This window comes from Aotus nancymaae, unplaced genomic scaffold (genome assembly GCF_030222135.1).
Source record: "Aotus nancymaae isolate 86718 unplaced genomic scaffold, 86718_ANA_hifiasm-v0.15.2.pri h1tg000032l_0, whole genome shotgun sequence".
Lineage (NCBI taxonomy): Eukaryota > Metazoa > Chordata > Mammalia > Primates > Aotidae > Aotus > Aotus nancymaae.
Genome location: NW_026988445.1, coordinates 17,651,019 through 17,670,745, shown reverse-complemented (window position 1 = coordinate 17,670,745; position 19,727 = coordinate 17,651,019). Strand labels below are relative to the sequence as shown.

Here is a 19,727-nt window from a genome sequence, read left to right as displayed (position 1 = left end):
AGGCTCATAGAGCACAATGGACATAGCCTGCACAAGACACTGCCTTTCTTAGCTCAGTCCATGTGATAATCACAACCGAACGTCTTTCTGCCAACTTAAACTAAAGAAAGAGGAAGGCTCTTTCCTCAATCACAGGGCACCTTGCCAAGTCTCAGACCTTCTTAAATATTGGCTGATTTCTCCAATTGATCTCAGGGGGCAGAGTGATCTTGTCATTGCTTTACAGCAGATACTTTCGGTTGAATTGAGCAAACCACAGTGGAGCCTGTTTACCAGGAAGCCTTTTGTTTTAAGTGATAATCTCCTGTCTATTTTCTATTCTATTAGTGAAAATCACGGTCATCTTCTTTTCTTCAGGCTATCTTTCAAAAACACCACCACATTCAATTAAGTGTTGAATTATCATTGACAAAGAAAATGATGACAGGCAACTAAGACCCCACGGATTCCATCCTTGTAGTGCTACCCAGATTCTTCCCATGCTGCTACGTCCTGGGAAGAAAACCCTCACCAGACAAGCCCACAGGGCTTCACTTCTAACCTTGGTTCTTTTTTTTTTTTTCCTGTCCACATCATTCTCTAGGGTAATATTTTTGCTTTCTCCAAGGAAAGAAACAAGTATATTGAAGTATCTCCCCCACAAACTGCTGTCTCTGAGGTCAAGATGATTTTCTTTTGAGCTCCACAGAGGGTCAAGAAGAGTGGCCTTGGAGCTCCCCAAATCTCAGAAGCGATGGGAAATCCTTCCCAGCACCTGAGCTCTGGAGCCTGGGACCTCAAGGCTCTGTCAATCTCAAAAACTTCAGAACGAGCCAGATTGGTTCTGAGGCCAGCAGTGTGCTCTACGATCCCTGCCATCTGGTTGTAGGAACCACTAAAGGCTCTAAATCTTCTGTCACAGCCATTAGCAAGAACTCAATTACCTCATTTCTTTTTCTTTCCACCCTCTGCAGGAGGTGCTAACAGCTGACCAAAGGGCAGAAAGCAAAAAAAGCTGAATGTTTGGATAATCAGGAGGTTGGCAGATCCTTAATGGAGGGTATTAGCTACGAGCAAACATCTCTCTTCTCTCCACAGCTTCACCAGGAAAATAAGGGATTCTATTCTGCTTTTATAAAATCAAACTTTGGTGGCTCATGCCTGTAATCCCAGTACTTTGGGAGGCTGAGATGGGCAGATCACAAGATAAGGAGTTCGAGCCAGCCTAACCAACATTTTTAGTAGAGACGAAACCCCGTCTCTACTAAAAATACAAAAATTAGCCAGGCGTGGTGGCATGGCCTGTAGTCCCAGCTCTCAGGAGGCTGAGGCAGGAGAATTGCCTGAACCCAGGAGGCAGAGGTTGCAGTGAGCCAAGATAGTGCCACTGCACTCCAGTCTGGGTGACAGAGCAAGACACCATCTAAAAAAAAAACAAAAAAAACTTGTTTTGTAATGTAGAGTTTCATGGTTTCATAATTTCCATAGTGGGAGAAATCACCGAAGGCCACATCGACTTCAACAGACAGGCTTCAATTCAGTTAGAGAGACCACTTAGCAGGTAGCAATGAAAAAGGAGCAATGCTCCCAGTCCAGTCTCTGCAATAGGGATTATTAATTAATCCCTTATTATACATAAGAAATAGTTTTCATCTTATTCTACTGTGGTCCCATTTTTATGACAGAAAATCAAGTCTTTAAGAGCTGTATTAACCTGGTAAAGCCCTGCAGCTCAGAAGTGGCCACACATGAATCTAGACAATCTGATTCCAGAGCCAGTACTTCAAAACAGCAATCCTCAGGAGAGGGGTTACTGGGGAGGTCACTTCGTGAGCCCCTCCCTATACGAAGCTTCCAGATTGACCACAGGGAGTTGGCGGTGGACAACACTGCGGCCAACCGCAGGGATCTTCACTACTTAGGGAAACAGAAACGGGGTGTGTGTGTGTGTGTGTGTGTGTGTGTGTGTGTGTGTGTGTACTTTTTGTTTTTGTTTTTGCTTAAAAAGTAATGCCTCAAGAGGAAGGAGACCTTTTATATCAAGAGTGGCCTCCGCCCCCATGTTGTGGTCCAGATGTGAAGAGTTCAGTTCCGATTCGGGGTTGGTGGCTTCTTTTCTTGTCCTGAAGGAAAGACTTTCCTAACAAGGGGAGCTGGAATTCTAGAGGATGGAGCTCTGCTTTCTCTTTCTGAAGAACTGCACTTAGATTTTTTTGAATTGATCTGAGTACTCTGGAAACTAAATTCCGTCACAAGTGAACATTTTCTGGGAAAGTGATTTCTGAGTTAAAATTCATTACGTGGGTTCTTAGGGAATGGAAAGTATTATTTTCAGGCCAATGCAGACCTGAAAAGTTAATTATAAATTATATCATTTACATTTTACATTATAAAATGTTACTTAGTTTTATATACATATCAGTCAATACTTGAGTATCTAGAATAGTAAACTACTATGGTGGTGAGTTTAATCTCCATCGAAATGTTACTAATGTTTTTCTAAACCTTGTTTTCCTTCCTTATTTTACTCTTTTTAATTCGTGCAATTTTTGTTATATTTTATGTATTTTTTCTATCTGTATGTTTAGTTTATGCATTATTATTTTAAGCATATTTAAGATTTTTCTGATGAGATAAAATAAGGTAAAAATTAAATGCAAAAATCAATGATTATAAAATTCATGATTACATTGAAATTTGTAGAATTAAGTGCTTTATATTTTCTTACAGTTTGCATTTAAAACTGATAAGGTAATATAAATCATTGTTTCTCTTGTAAAATTAGTCAATATAGTCAAATAGCTTCAAAGTTCAAAATATAAATCCAACAATGAATATTTTTATGAAGACTACTGTGGTTTAAATGTATCCCCTAAAATTTCATGTGCTGGAAACTCAATTCCTAATGCAACAGTGTTGAGAGGTGGGACTTTTAAGAGATTAGGTCATAAGGGCTCACATGAACGGACCAATGCTCTTATCTCAAGAGTGGGTTGGTTATGGAGGGAATGGCTTCCTGATAAGAAGATGAATTCTGGCCCTCCCTCTCTTGTTCTATCTTGTGTGTTCATGTGCCCTTTCATCCTTCTGCCATAGGATGAGACAGCAAGAAGGCCCTCACCAGATGCCAGAGCCATGCTCTTGGACTTCCTAGCCTCCAGAACCATGAACCAAATAAACATTCCTTTACAAACTGCTGCAACAGATGAATGAAAACAGATATGATAATGGCTTTTACGTATATGACGCATAAGATCAATGTACCTGGTTTCAGACAGAAAATGGGACGCCATGGGCAAATGTCTCCATCAATGGATGAAATCACAAGTCTTCACTGTGTGTGACCAAAGAGCCCTGAGCAGGAGGCTGAAGTGAGAAGGAAGAAGATGTCATGACAGCATGATCTAAGCACAAGTGAGAGGTAGACAGTAGACATGACAGGAGTTAGAAGAGGGAGAAATCACCGAAGGCCACATCTACTTCAACAGAATCTTGCAGGACACACAGGCTTCAATTAAGTTAAAGAGACCACTTAGCAGGTAGCAATGAAAAAGAAGCAATGCTCCCAGTCCAGTCTCTGCAACCGAAACTCTCCTACTCATAAAAGAGAGACAGAACTGATGCAAGGAGCAGTCCCTAGCTGGGAATGAAGGTGGTCACAGGAGGGAGAAGAAAGAAGCTGAGAATCCCTCTCTGATTTTCTGAGGCTGCACAGAAAAAAACAAAGGTGTCAGGCCATTAAGAAGCCATGGGAAAGGCAGCAAGTTTTCCATGAAGACGTAAGGTCTGGGAAGAAGAGTGGAGTGTTTGACTTGTGCCTGTTGAGCAGGAGAGGTGGAAGGCATCTTCCTGTCGTGACAAAACAATAAAATAAAAAGGTACAAAAAGCAAACAGAGGGAGAGGGAGAGGAGCAGCAAATTTACCGACTGCCATTCCTTACATTCATTTTCTCAACAGCATTGGAAATAAATTCAACATGGGTTGAAAATAGACTGTTTGTACAGGAACCTCAAAATTACCTTCCATAATTTAGAAAGTGTACTATATGTGGGATCTCAAAGAATTCCATTTATGGTTAAGCTCCTGTTACGAAGTGGATGAGCGGCTTCCACACCTATGAGGAAAATGAACATCATTCTGTCAAATTTGAGGTAGGACATCTGGGTTAAGCAGACCCTTCTGCTTTTAGCTGTTATGCTGGGAAGAGCCACACACTTGAATAAGTCTCATAATTCTTGCCTGAAGCCACTGAGAGCAAACACATTTTAAGTTCTCTCTCCTCTGCCTTTTGTTATCCTGACCTTTCAATTTCTAAGTCTTTGCCTCTTGCACCTCCTTAGTGCTGACTTTTCTGTTACATTATTCGCTCTTTCTTTCTTCCCTTTGTGGATGGGAAAACAAGAAGACTGGTAGACCAGGTGGTCATATGCTGAATTTAATACCTGGTTTAATATTAGAAGATAAGTAAATGAATATTTTTTCAACACTCTCTAATTTAAACTGTGTGCACTCATCAGTAAGAAAATTATGAAACTCCAATATTTGTTTCATAAATGGTATACATGTATTACTATATGCATATAAAACATTTTTAAAGATAAAATATAAATGGATGAAATGGGAGCATAAAACAGAAACTCTAATATGTTCTTCCCACACCCCAGTAAATTGTTTTGTTTGCACCTGTTTGGGAAACAATTGCTCTAAGTATTCCATCTTTGGCCCTAATTCCCATCTTCATTAACTTGAGGGCAGTTGGCAGTTGACAGTCTTTTTCAGCCATGACACACAGGCTCTGGGAGCCTTGGGTGAGGGAGCAGACCTCGGTCTTTGAGGTGCTGCTCACCCTGCTGGCTGCCTCTGGACGTTCATTAGCAGGGTGAGCAGGGTGAGTTCACCTGGCTATCATTCCACATCAGGATGTCCTATTGAAATTTTAATAATTAAAAAGTAAACATTGGCTTTTAGAAAGAGAACTGGATCATCTTTAGAAAAATACATCAATCAGCCTCTAAATTTCAATGTAAATTTCAGATAACATCATTGAGTTCTTGATAGTTCCTTCTAAAGTTAAGAAGGGCCTCCAAGGAGGTATCCAACTATTTTCTTCTATGTTCAAAACAGATTTTAAAGATTTTTCTTTTGTCTTTTCTGATGATGAAAGTGTGATGTACACTCAAATACTTGAGCAACACAGCAGAGTACAAAGGAGCAAAAATCACCTATAGTCCACTAACTGCATAGAGAGTTTGTGGCAAAGGTTGTATGCTCAACTTCAGAAAAAAAGTAGACTTAGAATGAAGAGATTCTAGAAAGAAGAGAAGTGTTCACATTAGTCATGCATACAAGAGATTCCATCAGTTAAATGGAACCACTACACCCACCCTCAGGCGGAGGGCTTGGCCCACTTGGGCCAGAGACACGAGTTTGCCATCAGGCAATAATAAATTTCTCCTGTAGAATGGTTAGAGATATAAGATCTATTTAAACAGGAACCCATCTAGTAAAAACTTCGAATATTTCATTTGACTCATTAAAAACGATAACAGAGAATACGTAATAATTGAGAAAATAAAAATCAAAGCAAGGTTTGTCCATAAGAGAAAACAAGTTAGGATAAAATATTACACTTAACTACTAACCTCTGGAAACAATAAACCTGAAGGAATGAGAATAAGTGGGTCAAGCTCTTAGGAGTAGTTTTTCCTATTCTATTATATACCACTAAGATTTGATTCCAGGACAAATGGATTTGGTCACTGTATCTTCTCAGGTTGCCTTGACTTTTTGAATGTAATAGTGGAGAATAACATTTCAAGATATTCAAGTTGCAAACAAATTTTCAAGGAGGAATAAGATAAAATTGAGATTTACCCATTCGTTCTTGCATTAAATACGATTTGTCTATTGGGTACATGCCAAACAGCATGCCAGCCACTTAGAATACAAGGAAAGTAAGGCATGGAAACCTTAGACTACCACTTAGAATACAAGGAAAGTAAGGTGCCATCTACAAGGAGCTCACAGTCTAATAGAACTGAGTCAATGTAACCAATTCGTGTAAGTGGCTACCACTATGCAGGAAATAGGAGGAGGCATGAAAGCATTTATAGAGATGGACAATTGTGCTGAGTTGTAAGGGTGAGTGTGAGCACAGGGTGAGTGTGATCGAGGAGGGCTCTGCAAAGGTGCTGCCGTGGAGTGCAGCTGATGTGGGGGAACTGGGCTAGAATGGAGCATCAGTCACCCGGTGCAGGGGAGGATTACAGAAATGAGGTTGGACCAGTAGGCTGGAGCCACCTCATGAAGAGCCAAAGTAGAGAGGAGGAGGGCATAAAAAGGACTGTGGAATGTATGCCGGATGCAAAGGGAGCCTATCAGGGTGGTAATAAAGTCATTCTGGCTGTGGGAGAAGAGCAGGCTAAACTGTTGTGAGCCAGGAGGGAAGTGAGGCTGTTAGGAGATTATTTAATCTGCCAAGGTGCAGGCAGTGTGATGGGAATGAAGAGGAGAGCATCTATGGAATGACCAGGTAACTGCAGCCACCTTCCTCGATATTTGGCTACAGATAAGGAGAAAAGGGGATACCTAAAACAGGTAGAAATTGAAAAAGAAATCCACAAATGGAATCCCTTCTTTGTAGAAGGAGGAACAGGAATACATGCATCTAACTTGTAACTCAGATAATTACAAGGCAAATCCTTGTTTAAATAGACATTGAAGGTCCACATGTAATATTTGCCCACTTTTTGCTTTGCGTTATGCAAGATGGGCTTTTGAACCACAGACAGCATTAGATACTTCCTAACTTTCTAATTCACTTGACATGCTTGATAGAGAGTGGATGTTGAGTCTACCTGAGTTTGCCTCAATATCTGGGTCTTCAGGTCTCTGTATACTGTGAGAGAGTACTATCATTTGAATTTGTCCCCCAAAATGGTGACTAGCCAGATGTAAGCCTCTTAGCTCTGATCTTTAAGTATTATGCTCTCCAGCATTCTAATGGAAAAGGAGCAATCCATTCTGTTCTCAGCTGCTTCCTCTCTAAAATCCTGTAAGACCAAGAGATGCTAAACAGTGGGAACAGGTAAAGATTTTCATCTGCTTTAGTGGATAAGTTGAGATGTTAACGAAGCAGTCACTATGATGCACCGCTGTGTCAGGTATTAAAACCGTTTTCCTATTTTAAAATGTTGATCCTCTTGGAAAGGAACTGTGAAGGTGACAGATCATCAGTGGAACCCACAGAGTGTCTGAGAACAACCATAACTACTGGGCTCTGTCACAAGAGGTTTTGACAGTCACCAGGCTTTTGCAGCATCCACTCTAGCCTCCTGAATGGGAATAGAACTGTCTACTGCCAGAGGGGCTCCAGACTCCCGGGTGCTTTTTCTCCTCCCCATTCCATTGTTTCCACCATACCAGTTCACACAAATCTGAGCCAGGCCTCCTAACGGCTTGAAATAGCATGAAAAGAGCCCTCCAGAAGTAGGCTACAGGAGGGGCAGCACCCATCATGGTCATTTGAGACTGTGGCAGGATGCTAGGTAGCTAAGGTATGTGAGTCAAGAGGCCAGGGACAAGGTGGCGTGCAACATCAGCATGGCTGGAGAGGCAGAGAAAGAGGCTGGAGATGATGGAAGATGAGCCTACGATGTTTATAAATTATTTGCATTAATTCACATATTTATTCAATCATTCATTCAACATATGTTTATTGGGAACCCCTGTACCATCCAGCACTGGCAAATCACTGAGCATACAGTCCTGAACAAGGCAGATTTAATCTTACAATACCTGTCAAGGAGCACGTGGAAAGTGAGAATAAATCAATGCAAGCACTTCCCTAAGTCAGGGAAGGTTTCATAGAGGAGAAATCTAAACCTCGAAGGCTGAATAGGAAGGCCTGTTGAGGGTGAGGGGTGTGTTGGGAGAAGCCCACCAGGGCATATGCAGAGGGGTGGGAGGAGCAAGTTATGCCTGAGTGTCACGGACAAGGAGACCACCCAGCCTCAGTTCACTGCATCTGACCCTCCTGAAGATGACTTCAAATCCCTAAATATGGGTTAAATATATGAAATTGTCATTTTTCTAGGTAAAAACAGTGGAATGGTTCAATCTAATACTTATCAGGATGATAACCTTTAATTATGAGGCCATCTAAATTAGTTTCTTTCCAGAAAAAAAAAAATGCTATGGCATTGGGAAGCATAAAGGTACAAGTATCAGCTGCAATAGGGTGATGATGGGGTGGTGATGGGTGATACTCAAGTACACGCAGAGGCCACATGGAAGAACACTGTGTGTATACGCTGGAGAGCATATAAACATTTAGGCTTTATCCTTAGGACATCAGGCAGCCTTGTGCAATGACCAGATTGGTATTTTAAGATGCTTATTCAAAACCACCTGGAGAGGGTAGTAAGAGGGAAACAATGGAACAGTAAAGCAGGAAAAGCTGCTATTATGATCAGAAGAGGGGCTCACACTGCCAGTGTGATAGAAGTAGGCAGGTTTGTGAGATACTAAAGAGGCAAGACTGACAAGACTCAGGAACTGAGTGATGAGACAGGAGGTGGGGCAGCCAGCATGAGCCCATGGTTCCCGCCCACCCAGGCAGCCAGGTGGGTGGTGGCCATGCATTAGGCTGGATGAACAGGAGGAGGAGCTGCCATGGAGGGAGAGAGGATGGGTTCTGGGCATGACTGTTGTAATTATGTATATAGGTTTTTATTCACAATTCCTGGCTCATAACACCCATACCCACTGTTATTTCTCCACTAGGCAGGTCATAAAAACTAAAAATATATCCTAATTTTCCCCCGCCTTTCTGTCTTGGAGCTGGCCATAAAGAAATTCTCAGCTTTTGTACTGGGACCCTGCTGTTTTTGTTACTGTAGCCTTATAGTATAGTTTGAAGTAGGGTAATGTGATGTCTCCAGCTTTGTTCTTTCTGCTCAGGATTGCTTTGGATATTCAGGGTCTTTTTTAGTTGCATCTGGCCTTTGGAAAGAATTTATGCCCAAGTCCTCAAAAGCAATTGCAACAAAAACAAAAGTCGACAAGTGGGACCTAATTAAACTAAAGAGCTTCTGCACAGAAAAAGAAACTATCAATAGAGTAAACAGACAACCTACAGAATGGGAGAAAATATTCCCAAACTACGCATCTAACAAAGGTCTAACATCCAGAATGTATAAAGAACTTAAACAATTTGACAAAGAAAAAACAAATAATTCCATTAAAAAGTGGGCAAAAGATATGAACAGGTACTTCTCAAAAGAAGATATACAAGCGTCCAACCAACATACAAAAAACGTTTAACGTCACTAATCATCAGAGAAATATAAACCAAAACCATAATAAGATACCATCTCACATTAGACAGAATAAATATTATTAAAAAGCCAAAAACCAACAGATGCTGGAGAGACTGTGAAGAAAAGAGCACACTTATACATTGTTAGTGGCACTGTAAATTAGTTCAGCCACTGTAGAAGCAGTGCATAGATTTCTCAAAGAAATTTAAACAGAACTACCATTCAACGCAGCAATCCCATTACTGGGTATATATCCAAAAAGGAATAAACCATCCAACCAAGAAGATGAATGCACTCATATGTGTAAGGCTGGTTGCCTTGCCGGGAGCATGGATGCACACCCCCCCTCCCTCTCCGGGAGCTCGGACACTCCCCGCTTCCCTCGCCGGGAGCTCAGACGCTCCCCACTCCCTCGCCGGGAGCTCGGACGCTCCTCCCTCCCTCACCGGGAGCTTGCACACACACCTCCTTCCCTGACCAGGAGCTCGGACACAGCCCCTCCTCATCGGGAGCCCAGAAAAAAGCCCCACCAGAACCTGCCCAATACCATTTTGTCCCATCCGGGCCCCACTCCCCGCCTGCCATTTTGTTCCATCTGGGTCCCACTCCCTGCCTACCATTTTGTCCCATCCAGGCCCCACTCCCCGCCTGCCATTTTGTCCCATCTGGGCCCCACTCCCCGCCATTTTGTCCCATCCAGGCCCCACTCACCTTGGGCACAACCAATCAAACGCCTCCACTCCCTATAAAACCCCACGTCTGAGAGGAGTCCGCATGACTTCTCTGGCCCCTCCTGTCAGACCACAGAACCTCACCCGGGAGCCTGAATAAATCCTTCATATTGAATCTTCTTGTGCTGGCCTCAGTTTCTTCCCCTTTAAACTTGGCGAGGACAAACCTTACAATATGTTCATCACAGCACTATTCATAATAGCAAAGACATGGAATCAACCTAGATGCCCATCAATGGGGAACTGGATTAAAAAAACATGGTATGTACATACCACAGAGTACTATGCACTCATAAAAAGAATGAAATCATGTCCTTTGCAGCAACATGGATGCAGCTGAAGGCCATTATGCAGGAACAAAAAACAAATACTGCATGTTCTCACTTGTAAGTGGGAGCTAAACACTGGGTACTCATGGATATCAAGATGGGAATGATAAACACTGGAGACTAGTAGAGGAGGAAAGGAAGCAAGGTTGGAACTAACTTCAGGGTACTGTGTCACTACTTAAGTGACGGGATCAATCATACCCCAAACCTCAGCATCACGTGATACACCCATATAACAAACCTATACACGTACCCCCTGAATCTAAAATAAAAGTTGAACTTATAAAAAATAAGGAAGGAAAGAAATTCTCTGACCTACCTTGTCTGATTATAGGTCATAGACCCCCATTTCAGAAGGAGTCCTACCCCATACCTGAAGGAAGAAATGCTGCAAGAGAAGCTGGGGAATCTTAACAAACAGGCCTTATTGGGTTTTCCCACTCAGTCTATTTGTGGTAGATCATACACTTTCTGTCCAATCACGTGGCTACATGGATGTCCATGCTTTGATCATCCTATCCAGTGATGTCTCCACAGAAGGCCCAAGAGGACAGGGTACAGAGAGCTTCCAGATAGCTGAACGTGTGGAGTTTCCTTGAGGATGGTGTGCCCAAAGAGGGCATGAAAGCGCAGTGCCCCTTCCCCATACCTCACCCTATGCATCTCTTCATCTGTATCCTATGCAATCTCCTTTACAATAAACCAATAAATTTAAGTGTTTCTCTGAATTTCATGAACCACTGTAACAAATTCATTGAACCCAAGGAGAAGGGGCATGGGAATCCCAGTTTCTAGTTGGTTGGTCAGAAGCACAGGCAAAACAACCTGGGTTGGCATTGTAAGTGGGGCAGTCTTGTGGGACTGAGACCCCAACCTGCGGCATCTGATGCTGTTTCCAGGTAGACGGTGTCAGAATTGAGTTAGAGGACACCCAGCTGTTGTCTGTGGCAGAATTGATTGCTCACTTTTTGTTGGGGAGAAACCCTCACATATTTCATCACAGATGCCTTCTGTGTTGATTATTGCACCGTGTGAGAACAGAGGAGAAGCAGTTTGTGTTTTTCCACTCAGGAGTATTCAATCGGTTCTAATGATAAAAAGAAGGTTACTACCGACTGAATACTCCTGAGTGGAAAAACAAACTGTTTTAGCATTAGAACCGATTGACTACTTCTGCCTATTGAATACTTCTGTTTATCATTAGAACCGACTGAATAAAACTGATTCTTTTTATCATTAGAACCGATTGAATACTTCTAAGTGGAAAAAACACAAACTGTTTTAGGATTAGAACCGATTAAATACTACTGCCAACCACCTGAGCGCTTTACATATGGTATTTAAATTCACACACCAGCTGGGGAGGTAGGTACTCTTCCTCCTGTTAGATAGCTAAAACAAAACAAAACAAAACTGAAGGTGAGGGCTTACCTGAGGTTAGGCAGTTTATATGTGATAGAGCTGCAATTTAAATGGGCGTCCCTTTACCAATACCCATTCGCTTATGGCTACAACTTGCTACCCAATAACCTAACGTAACTTATGGTGTGTGCTGTGCTGATGGCTAAAACAATGGTAGCTGCAGATGAGATCAAGAAGGACGTGCCAGAAATCTGCTCTGAACACATGGGAGAGGAGGAAGGCCAGACTCAGAGCAGAGCACCTGACCCAGGTGCAAGCTCTCATTCCGCTCACCTCTGCTAACCACCTGTGTCATAGATTCTCCCCAAATCTAGGAGCATGGGAACCAGGGAAAGATCAATCAGAGGGTTAAAGGACTGCTTTCCAAGGATGAGAATAAATCCTATAGTGCCTTGCTTACCTTGAAGAGTAGGCCCTCTCAACATCTCTTAAGGGAAAAGCAGCATTTTAGCTCATGGCAGTGTCTTAGCAGACAAAGGCTTAAGGCATAGCCTATCTAAAGAGTTACTTAACAAATTCCAAAATAGTAGCAAAATGGTCTCCATAAAACTAAATGACTTCCAGGGAAGAAAACGCATATTCAATTCTAGTACTTGTTGCCTTAATTAGGAACAGATTCTGATGACTGGGATTTATTTTCCTAAGTACACATCCACAAAAGCCAGAAACTTGTCACGCTGCAGCATCCCTGACATTTCTCAAAGATGAATTCCTAATTGGGTTTAAAAAAAAGCAACCAGAAATTTTCATGCTGGTTTTGATTCAGGATTCAAAACAGAACCTAAGAAGTGCATTTCTGTATTACTCCAAACCATGTATAAACTTCTTTAAAATCCTTAAGACCCCCTTCAAATACTAAACTTTAAAAAGGGGGGAAAACAGTCTAAAGAATGAATTCTGAATTTATTATGGTTAAAAAGATTCTTCTCTCCTTTTTTTTTTTTTTTTGAGATAGAGTCTCGCTGTGTCACCAGGCTGGAGTGCAGTGGCATGATCTTGGCTCACTGCAAACTTAGCCTCCTGGGTTCAGGTGATTCTCCTGCCTCAGCCTCCTGAGTAGCTGGGACTACAGGCATGTGCCACCATGCCCAGCTAATTTTGGTATTTTTAGTAGAGACGGGGTTTCACCATGTTGGCCAAGATGGTCTCAATCTCTTAACCTCATGATCCGCCCACTTCGGCCTCCCAAAGTGCTGGGATTACAGGCATGAGCCACCGCACCTGGTCAGATTCTTTTCCTTCTTATGGAACATGAAAACTATCCTGTGCTCTCTTTAAGACACTTTTAAACATCTTGATCTATTTACTTTTTAAAAGAGAAGGTGAGGGCTGGCACCGGCCCTTTCACTTACGGGGTTCAAAGAATTTTTTTTGTCTCTTTTTTTGTTAATTTATTAGAGAAATTTGCCAGCCTTTTTCATTGATTCAACTAAATTCTCTTATAATAAAGACTCTAGATGTGCCATGGAGTCTGAAACACGGAAATTATTAACCTTACCTGCACAGCTTATCCTCAAGTGTTTTCATGTACTTCACGGTGTTTTCCTTCACACTTGTTTCTGCGGAAAAAAGGGAAATCCAAAGTGAATGCAACTGCTGTCAAAATTGAATAAAAACCATTCAACTAAAAGCTCAAAGCCAAAGGATTGAGGTCAAGCCACTAGTAATCATAACATCCTATGTTTGGAAAACCCTCAAATCCATTGGAGTGGCTGCCTGAAGTCATGAGCTGGGGAGGTCTTGGAGGGTCCGAGTGCCGCTGCTGGAGAAAGTCAGAGGCTGGGGCAACAGCGCTGAGCCGCCCTTGCCATACTCTTTCAAAGGCAGCTCACTGATAGTCTCTCAATGGACTGGGTGTGCTCTGTGTCTCCTACCTTTCCCAACTGGTAGCCATGGGTTTGGTTGTCAAATACAGGGAAAGAAAACCTAAGAGTGAACAGATCCTGTTCAGATGAACCAAAAGAGCCTCACCAGGGGTAGAGGAGGATTGTGGACCCTTTCATTGAGAAACAAACATAAACATGGGATTCTGCCAGTAACTAGAAATCAATTACTCAACCAGCTACTCTTTGAGATAAACTCAGCGCTTCCTAATCACCAAATGTTGAAGGAATGAATGATTGCTATGGTCCAACAGATCAAACAGGCACTTTATGGATAAAAGAGATTTGATATACTTTAAACAAATTCTGATACTCCCCTTTTGTTCATTTGAGGAATTAAAGTGCCTTCCTGTCAAGGTGATAACTAATAGACATGCACACCAAGTGCCTGGAAGAACACCTGAAGCTAAGGGGTTTCTAGAAAATGGTGACTGGAATTATCAATGGTGCTGTCATTATTAGTATTATCGTTATTGCAGGTTTTATCATCGTTTTTATTCCAACCTTTATTCTGAAGGGTTATTTATGCTGAAGGGCTCATGCACGCTAAGGTTGGAGAATGTGCAAATGCAGAAGCCAGGCTGCCCAGCTTCATGCTACTGGAGTGTCTGGGGATTCTTGGACTTCTTCAGCCAATGTGTATGTGTCAGGTGAGGGACAGTGGAACTGGAAAAAGTACTCTGACATTCCTCATAAAGAAACCAAATATGTAGATGGAAATTAAAACAAACATTCTGGTTCATTAGTCCATAAAAGGTAAAAAGAGAAATTTACACAATGAAAACAACCGTTTAAGTTGGTGTCTTTTCTTATTGACTTATGCTGGTCTAACATGCAAACTTAGTCGTATTAGCTGGAGCAAGTATTGCAAGTTCAGAATGTCCCAACCAGAAACGCCCTCTCTGTTTCACATCCCATACATACTTATGTGCCACACACTGCTCTAGGCATGTGGGATAACTCAGTACACAGAAGAGATAAAGATTCCTGCTTCTGTAGTTCTTCCATTCTGGCAGTGAGGGATGCTAAAGAATAAACATTAAAATTCCATAGAACATTAGAAGGTGGCAATGAGAATAAGGATTTAAGGGGAAAAAAAGAAAGCAAGTGAAATGGGGCTGTAGAGTGGTCAGGGAAGGCATCACTGGGGAAATAGCATTGCATAAAAGTTTGCAGAGGGAAGGAAGAGGGAGTCGGCAGGCATCCTGGGAAGAGCAGAGCAGGTGGATAGAGCAGGCGGTCTGAAGGCCCCAGGGCAGGAGCACATCTGTTTTCTCCAACAAGTATGGCCGGAGCTGAATGTTCCATGGGGAGAAAAGGAACAACCCAGGTCCAATCATGCAGGTCACTGTGGTAGACTATGGTGTCAAAATGGCCACAACAGTGTTTCTGGTACCACATACTCTTCCAGAACCTTGCTGCTGCTTCCCGTCAAGAAGTAAAATCTATTGCCCTTCTCTTGAATCTGAACAGACTGTGGCTGCTCCAACCCACTGAGTATGATGGAAGAGGTTCTATATCTCTTCTGAGGCTAGAGTCCAGCTTCTGCCTGGCTCTCTGTCCTGGGAACCCAGCCACCATATTGTAAGGCATCTCAAGCCACATGGAGAGGCCCTGTGTAGGCATTTCAGCTGACAGTCTGGGTGATGGTCTTAGACTACATCCAGCACCAACCTCCAGATACCTGAGTGAATGACCTTTCAGGTGGTTCGTGCCTTTGAGTCTGAGGGACCCAGACATCACAGAATGGAGAAAAGGCAACTTCACTGTACTTTGTCTGAATTCCTGACTCACAGAATTTTGCACGTAATAAATGGTGATGTTAAGTCATTAAGTTTGGGGATGTTTTGTTGCACAGCTGTAGTAACTGGAAGCCACTGTCAGGATTTTGCGTGTTATGAGTAGAATGGAAAAACACCGTAGAAGAATAAAATGAGACTGACCTACGGCTACTGTGTGGAGAATACACCACAGGGGAGGATGGGGTGGAAGATATGGAGTAGGCTAGTGCAGTCATCCAGGAAAAGGTGATGGGGATGTCGGGGAGGAAAAGTAGACTCTTTTTCTCACCCATCACCAGGGCCATGGCTGACAGCTCTATAACAAAAGACAGGTTAACAAGAGAAAGGCATGAGAAATTTATGTAACCAAAGTTTTATGTGACAAAGAAGCCTTCAGAGATGAAGATCCTAAGACTCAGGAAAATTGTCTACTTTTGTGCTGTGTAGAAATGTGATTGGACAAAAAACATATGATCTAACGGTGATAAACTGGAGTTTAGCATGGCCTGTTTGTTCAGAATCTTCTTGGCCTCTGTGTAGCATTCCTTCCCTACAGGTGGGCAGGGGCAGGGCAACTGTCACATAAGGGTCTTATGCCCACCTTTCAGGGAAGGTAAGCAAGAGAATCCTTATGATCAGCACTCACACAGAAAGACAGTGGAAAGACAGCGGATGGTCAGAGTGACCTTTCTGCTTCTGGTGTTTTCTCAGTTTCCAAGGTGCTGTACTTTGCAGTAGCATGTTCTATGTCCCGACAGGGACTGAGACTATCGCATTAGCAGGAGTCAGTGCTAAGTGGGCATATTATGGATAGATTTTAAAGGTAGAGGCAATAGGGTTACTTCGTGGGTCGAATGTCAGGTGTGAGAAAAAGAAAAGTCAAGAATGACTACAGGTTTTTATGCTAAGCCACCAGAAAAAAAAAAAAAAAAAGAAACAGAATTGCCATCAACTGAAATGGGGAGAATGAGACAAGCGTTTGGCTTTGGATTTGTTAAATTTGAGAAGTTTTTAGACACTCAGTGGAGATGTCAAGTGTGAGGTTGGATATCTGAGTCTGGATTGTGGGAAAGTCCTGGAACAGAGACATTTGGGATTGGCATTTGAAGCAAGGAGACTGGACAATATCACTCAGGAAGCGGGAGTCACGTAAGAAGCCCTTGCTGACCATATGTGATGGCATTAATATTGTGACAGCACCTTCCCTCCAATGGACAAAATGGACAGCACCCCCTGAGAAAAAGAAAGCCATATTTTTATGTTTAAAAATATCTAGATGTCTATCAAGCTAATCACTTTGTTAAGAAACTGAATGCTAAGCACCAGTTGGTGACACACTGGACCTGAGTGAGAACTAGGCAGAGCCACGGGCTTTTCCTCTTGCCTGGAGGCTGCCATCTAAGGAGAATGCTAAGTTGAACTATTACGTTCATTGGACCCAACCCATCTCCCCGCCAGACAGCCTAAAAGTACCTTGCACACATTTACTAAGTTGACTCACAACCTTCAAGATAGGCCAAGACTGTAGACAGCGAGTTTAGATTTTAAACTTCCTAATCAATACGCCTACAGACACACTCACTGAGAATAGAGCTCATCTTTTCCTCTCTTCTTACTCCTCTCCTCTTCCTTTCTTCCCTGCCATTTTAGGTCCAATACAGCAGGGACCTGTGAGAATCGTGATGGTAGTAAGGTGAGGTTCCAAGAAGCAAAGAGGGCACTCAAAGAAATGCTGAATACAAAAGGAAATGCTACAAAACAAACAAGACCAGAGGACTGCAGGCCTCCTGATCAGGAAGAAGCAGGAACACATTCACTGCTTCTATTTATTAAGGGAATCTGGTATCTCAATTCAGGCCATGATATCAGAGTAGAATTCATATAATTTGTTTGATGAATCCAATGAAACAAAAACTTAGATTAACAGATTAGTAATTAAATGCCATAAATTAGTGAAAACAGTAGAATGCAGGAAACAAACACACATCAATGCTACAGGAGTTTAATCTGCGTCCTCCTTCATGCAAGACACTATACTTGGCACTATTTAAATATAAACAGGATGTGGCTTCCAGGGACACAGATAGCTGTGGGACCAGCATCTTTAACACTAATTTCTCACTGGAGTACACAGAAACATTTCCCATAAATATTCATCATAAACAATAATCCAAAAATATCCCTATGAGTCTGATGGGAAAAAAAATAAATAACCAAGCTACCCAGCAACAGCTTTTTCAGTGTAAACACAGAAGTTGGAAGGTGGAAGAATGTCAACATGGAAGGTAGGCAAATGTTAAGTGAAAGGAAGTCCAACTAGGTTTCAATGAATTGTATCCCTTGCATAATAAAGGGACAGCAGTATTTGACATGAAAATAGCACAGGAAATGAGGAACACCCAGGCAGACTTGCTATCAGATTGAATGGAACAGTGATTTAAAGAAACTCCAGCTCCATCACCCTCAGTTAATAAGGAAGGCATCCTCAGATGGGATCAGTACAATACAATCTCACCTTTGAAAATGGAAGCCAAAGGGACCTCCCCAGTTTAGCATTAATGGCAGAGTTTGTCAAACATTAGCCATGCTATTGGAATTTTTTAAATTAACATTAAGTACCAAGTGAGACCTGGTCTACATTTACAAAAATAAGTCATCAGATTTCAAAGATCAATATTCAAGAATCAATTTAGATAAAATTAACTCCCAGTTAGTAAACTCTTTCGGAAGGAAGATGTGAAAGGCAAAGGAGAAATCTTAGAACTCTGAGAAATGTTCAAATATCTAAGGTACTACGCTGTCTTCGAGTTAATGAAAGGGCCTCTGTTTGTATAATTAAATCCAAACAGAGGATGAAGAGGTAACATAATCCTAAAAGAACCCAGGAAAGTCAGCAATACAGGAAAATGGACTTGCAGCTGGAATGTCTTGGTAGGTAGGATGGTGTAAGATTGTGTAAATCCTTGAAAGACAGTAGATTCTTTCTATGAAGTCCTACATGAGTGAAATTTCACACTGAAGGGCAAAATGGAAGTATCAACCATGATCCACTAAAACCTAGAGAGTTTTGTCTGCTCATATTCAAATGGTATCGACTGTCACGCTGGAGACCCAGTGTGTGGACACGCATGATAGCAATTTAGCTACCATTTTACTGAGCACTTCCTTTTGCAGGACCTGTTTTAAACACCTTATTCTAAACATGGACTAAATAATAGTATCAATGAAGCAGCTCTATCATTATCACCATTTTATAGTTGGTTAAACAGAACAGCAGTAAGGTTCAAAGTCACACTGCCAGTGAGGAATAGTTCCAGAGTTCATTGTTACAGAACACATGACTTCAACTTTATATAACATGAGAGCAGCAAGTGCACACTGAATGAATGCATGTGAAATCTCAGCACCAACAAAATGAAGCAGGTGTTCAAGGACAGTAAATTCAGGAGAGGCCAAAGGCTGTGCTATAAAAAGTCAGTTACAAGGAGTATTGACCATTGCAAATACCGGCCATCAATAAATGAAAATCTCATTGTTTGCAAACTGTGGGGAAGAATGCTACTAGCATATCAGCATGTAAAATAAGTTTATATATATTGAGAGTGAATAGACCAAGGTCATTTCAAAGTAGGTTGCAATGAGAAAATTATTAACAATTTTCTATAGCATATGTCTACATTGGCTCACTCTCCCCAGTGAGAGGTTAATTACATGATTTTACTAAAAGATTTTGATTTGCACCTATAAATTTATTTATTTGCAGCATTTGTCTGCTATCACCTGTCTGTAGTAGTTCTAGTTTACCTAGAACTCTCAAGAGAGGATTCCTGAGTTCAGCAGAGCTCAGTCTTTCCCAGGCTTTTGACTGCTCATTATAAATTCTCTAGATCTAGAACCAAACAAATGCATCATTATCAACTTAGCAATGATTCATTTCTCATTGTCAGGGTATCATTCAGTATGTTGTTGTTAATTCTCTGTCTCTTTTTCTTTGATGTTGATAAGATTTTACAGAGAGAAGGAAAATTATCAGATATGAGTCCTACAGATTTAATAAGCAGTAACAAAGAAAGAATTTCTCTTTGGAGATATATTTGACTGTCATTCAAACATTCATCTAATGCTTTATTATATTTTTCTTTTTCTTTTTTTTGAGACAAGGTCTCACTCTTGTCACCCAGGCTAAAGTGCAGTGGTATGATCATAGCTCACTGCAGGCTTGAACTCCTGGGCTCAAGTGGTCCTCCCACCTCAACCTCTTGAAAAGCTGAGACTACAGGT

The 19,727-nt window shown here is 41.7% G+C and overlaps 1 protein-coding gene across 1 annotated transcript in view; it reads right to left on the bottom strand.

Moving 5' to 3' along the window:
* The window catches only part of DISC1 (DISC1 scaffold protein), a 365,698-nt gene that overhangs the window by 68,544 nt on the left and 277,427 nt on the right, over nucleotides 1-19,727 (bottom strand). Inside the window, exon 10 of the mRNA XM_064383602.1 lies at nucleotides 13,281-13,341. Within this exon, the coding sequence (XP_064239672.1) occupies nucleotides 13,281-13,341 (61 nt within the window). The remainder of the gene's footprint in view (nucleotides 1-13,280; nucleotides 13,342-19,727) is intronic.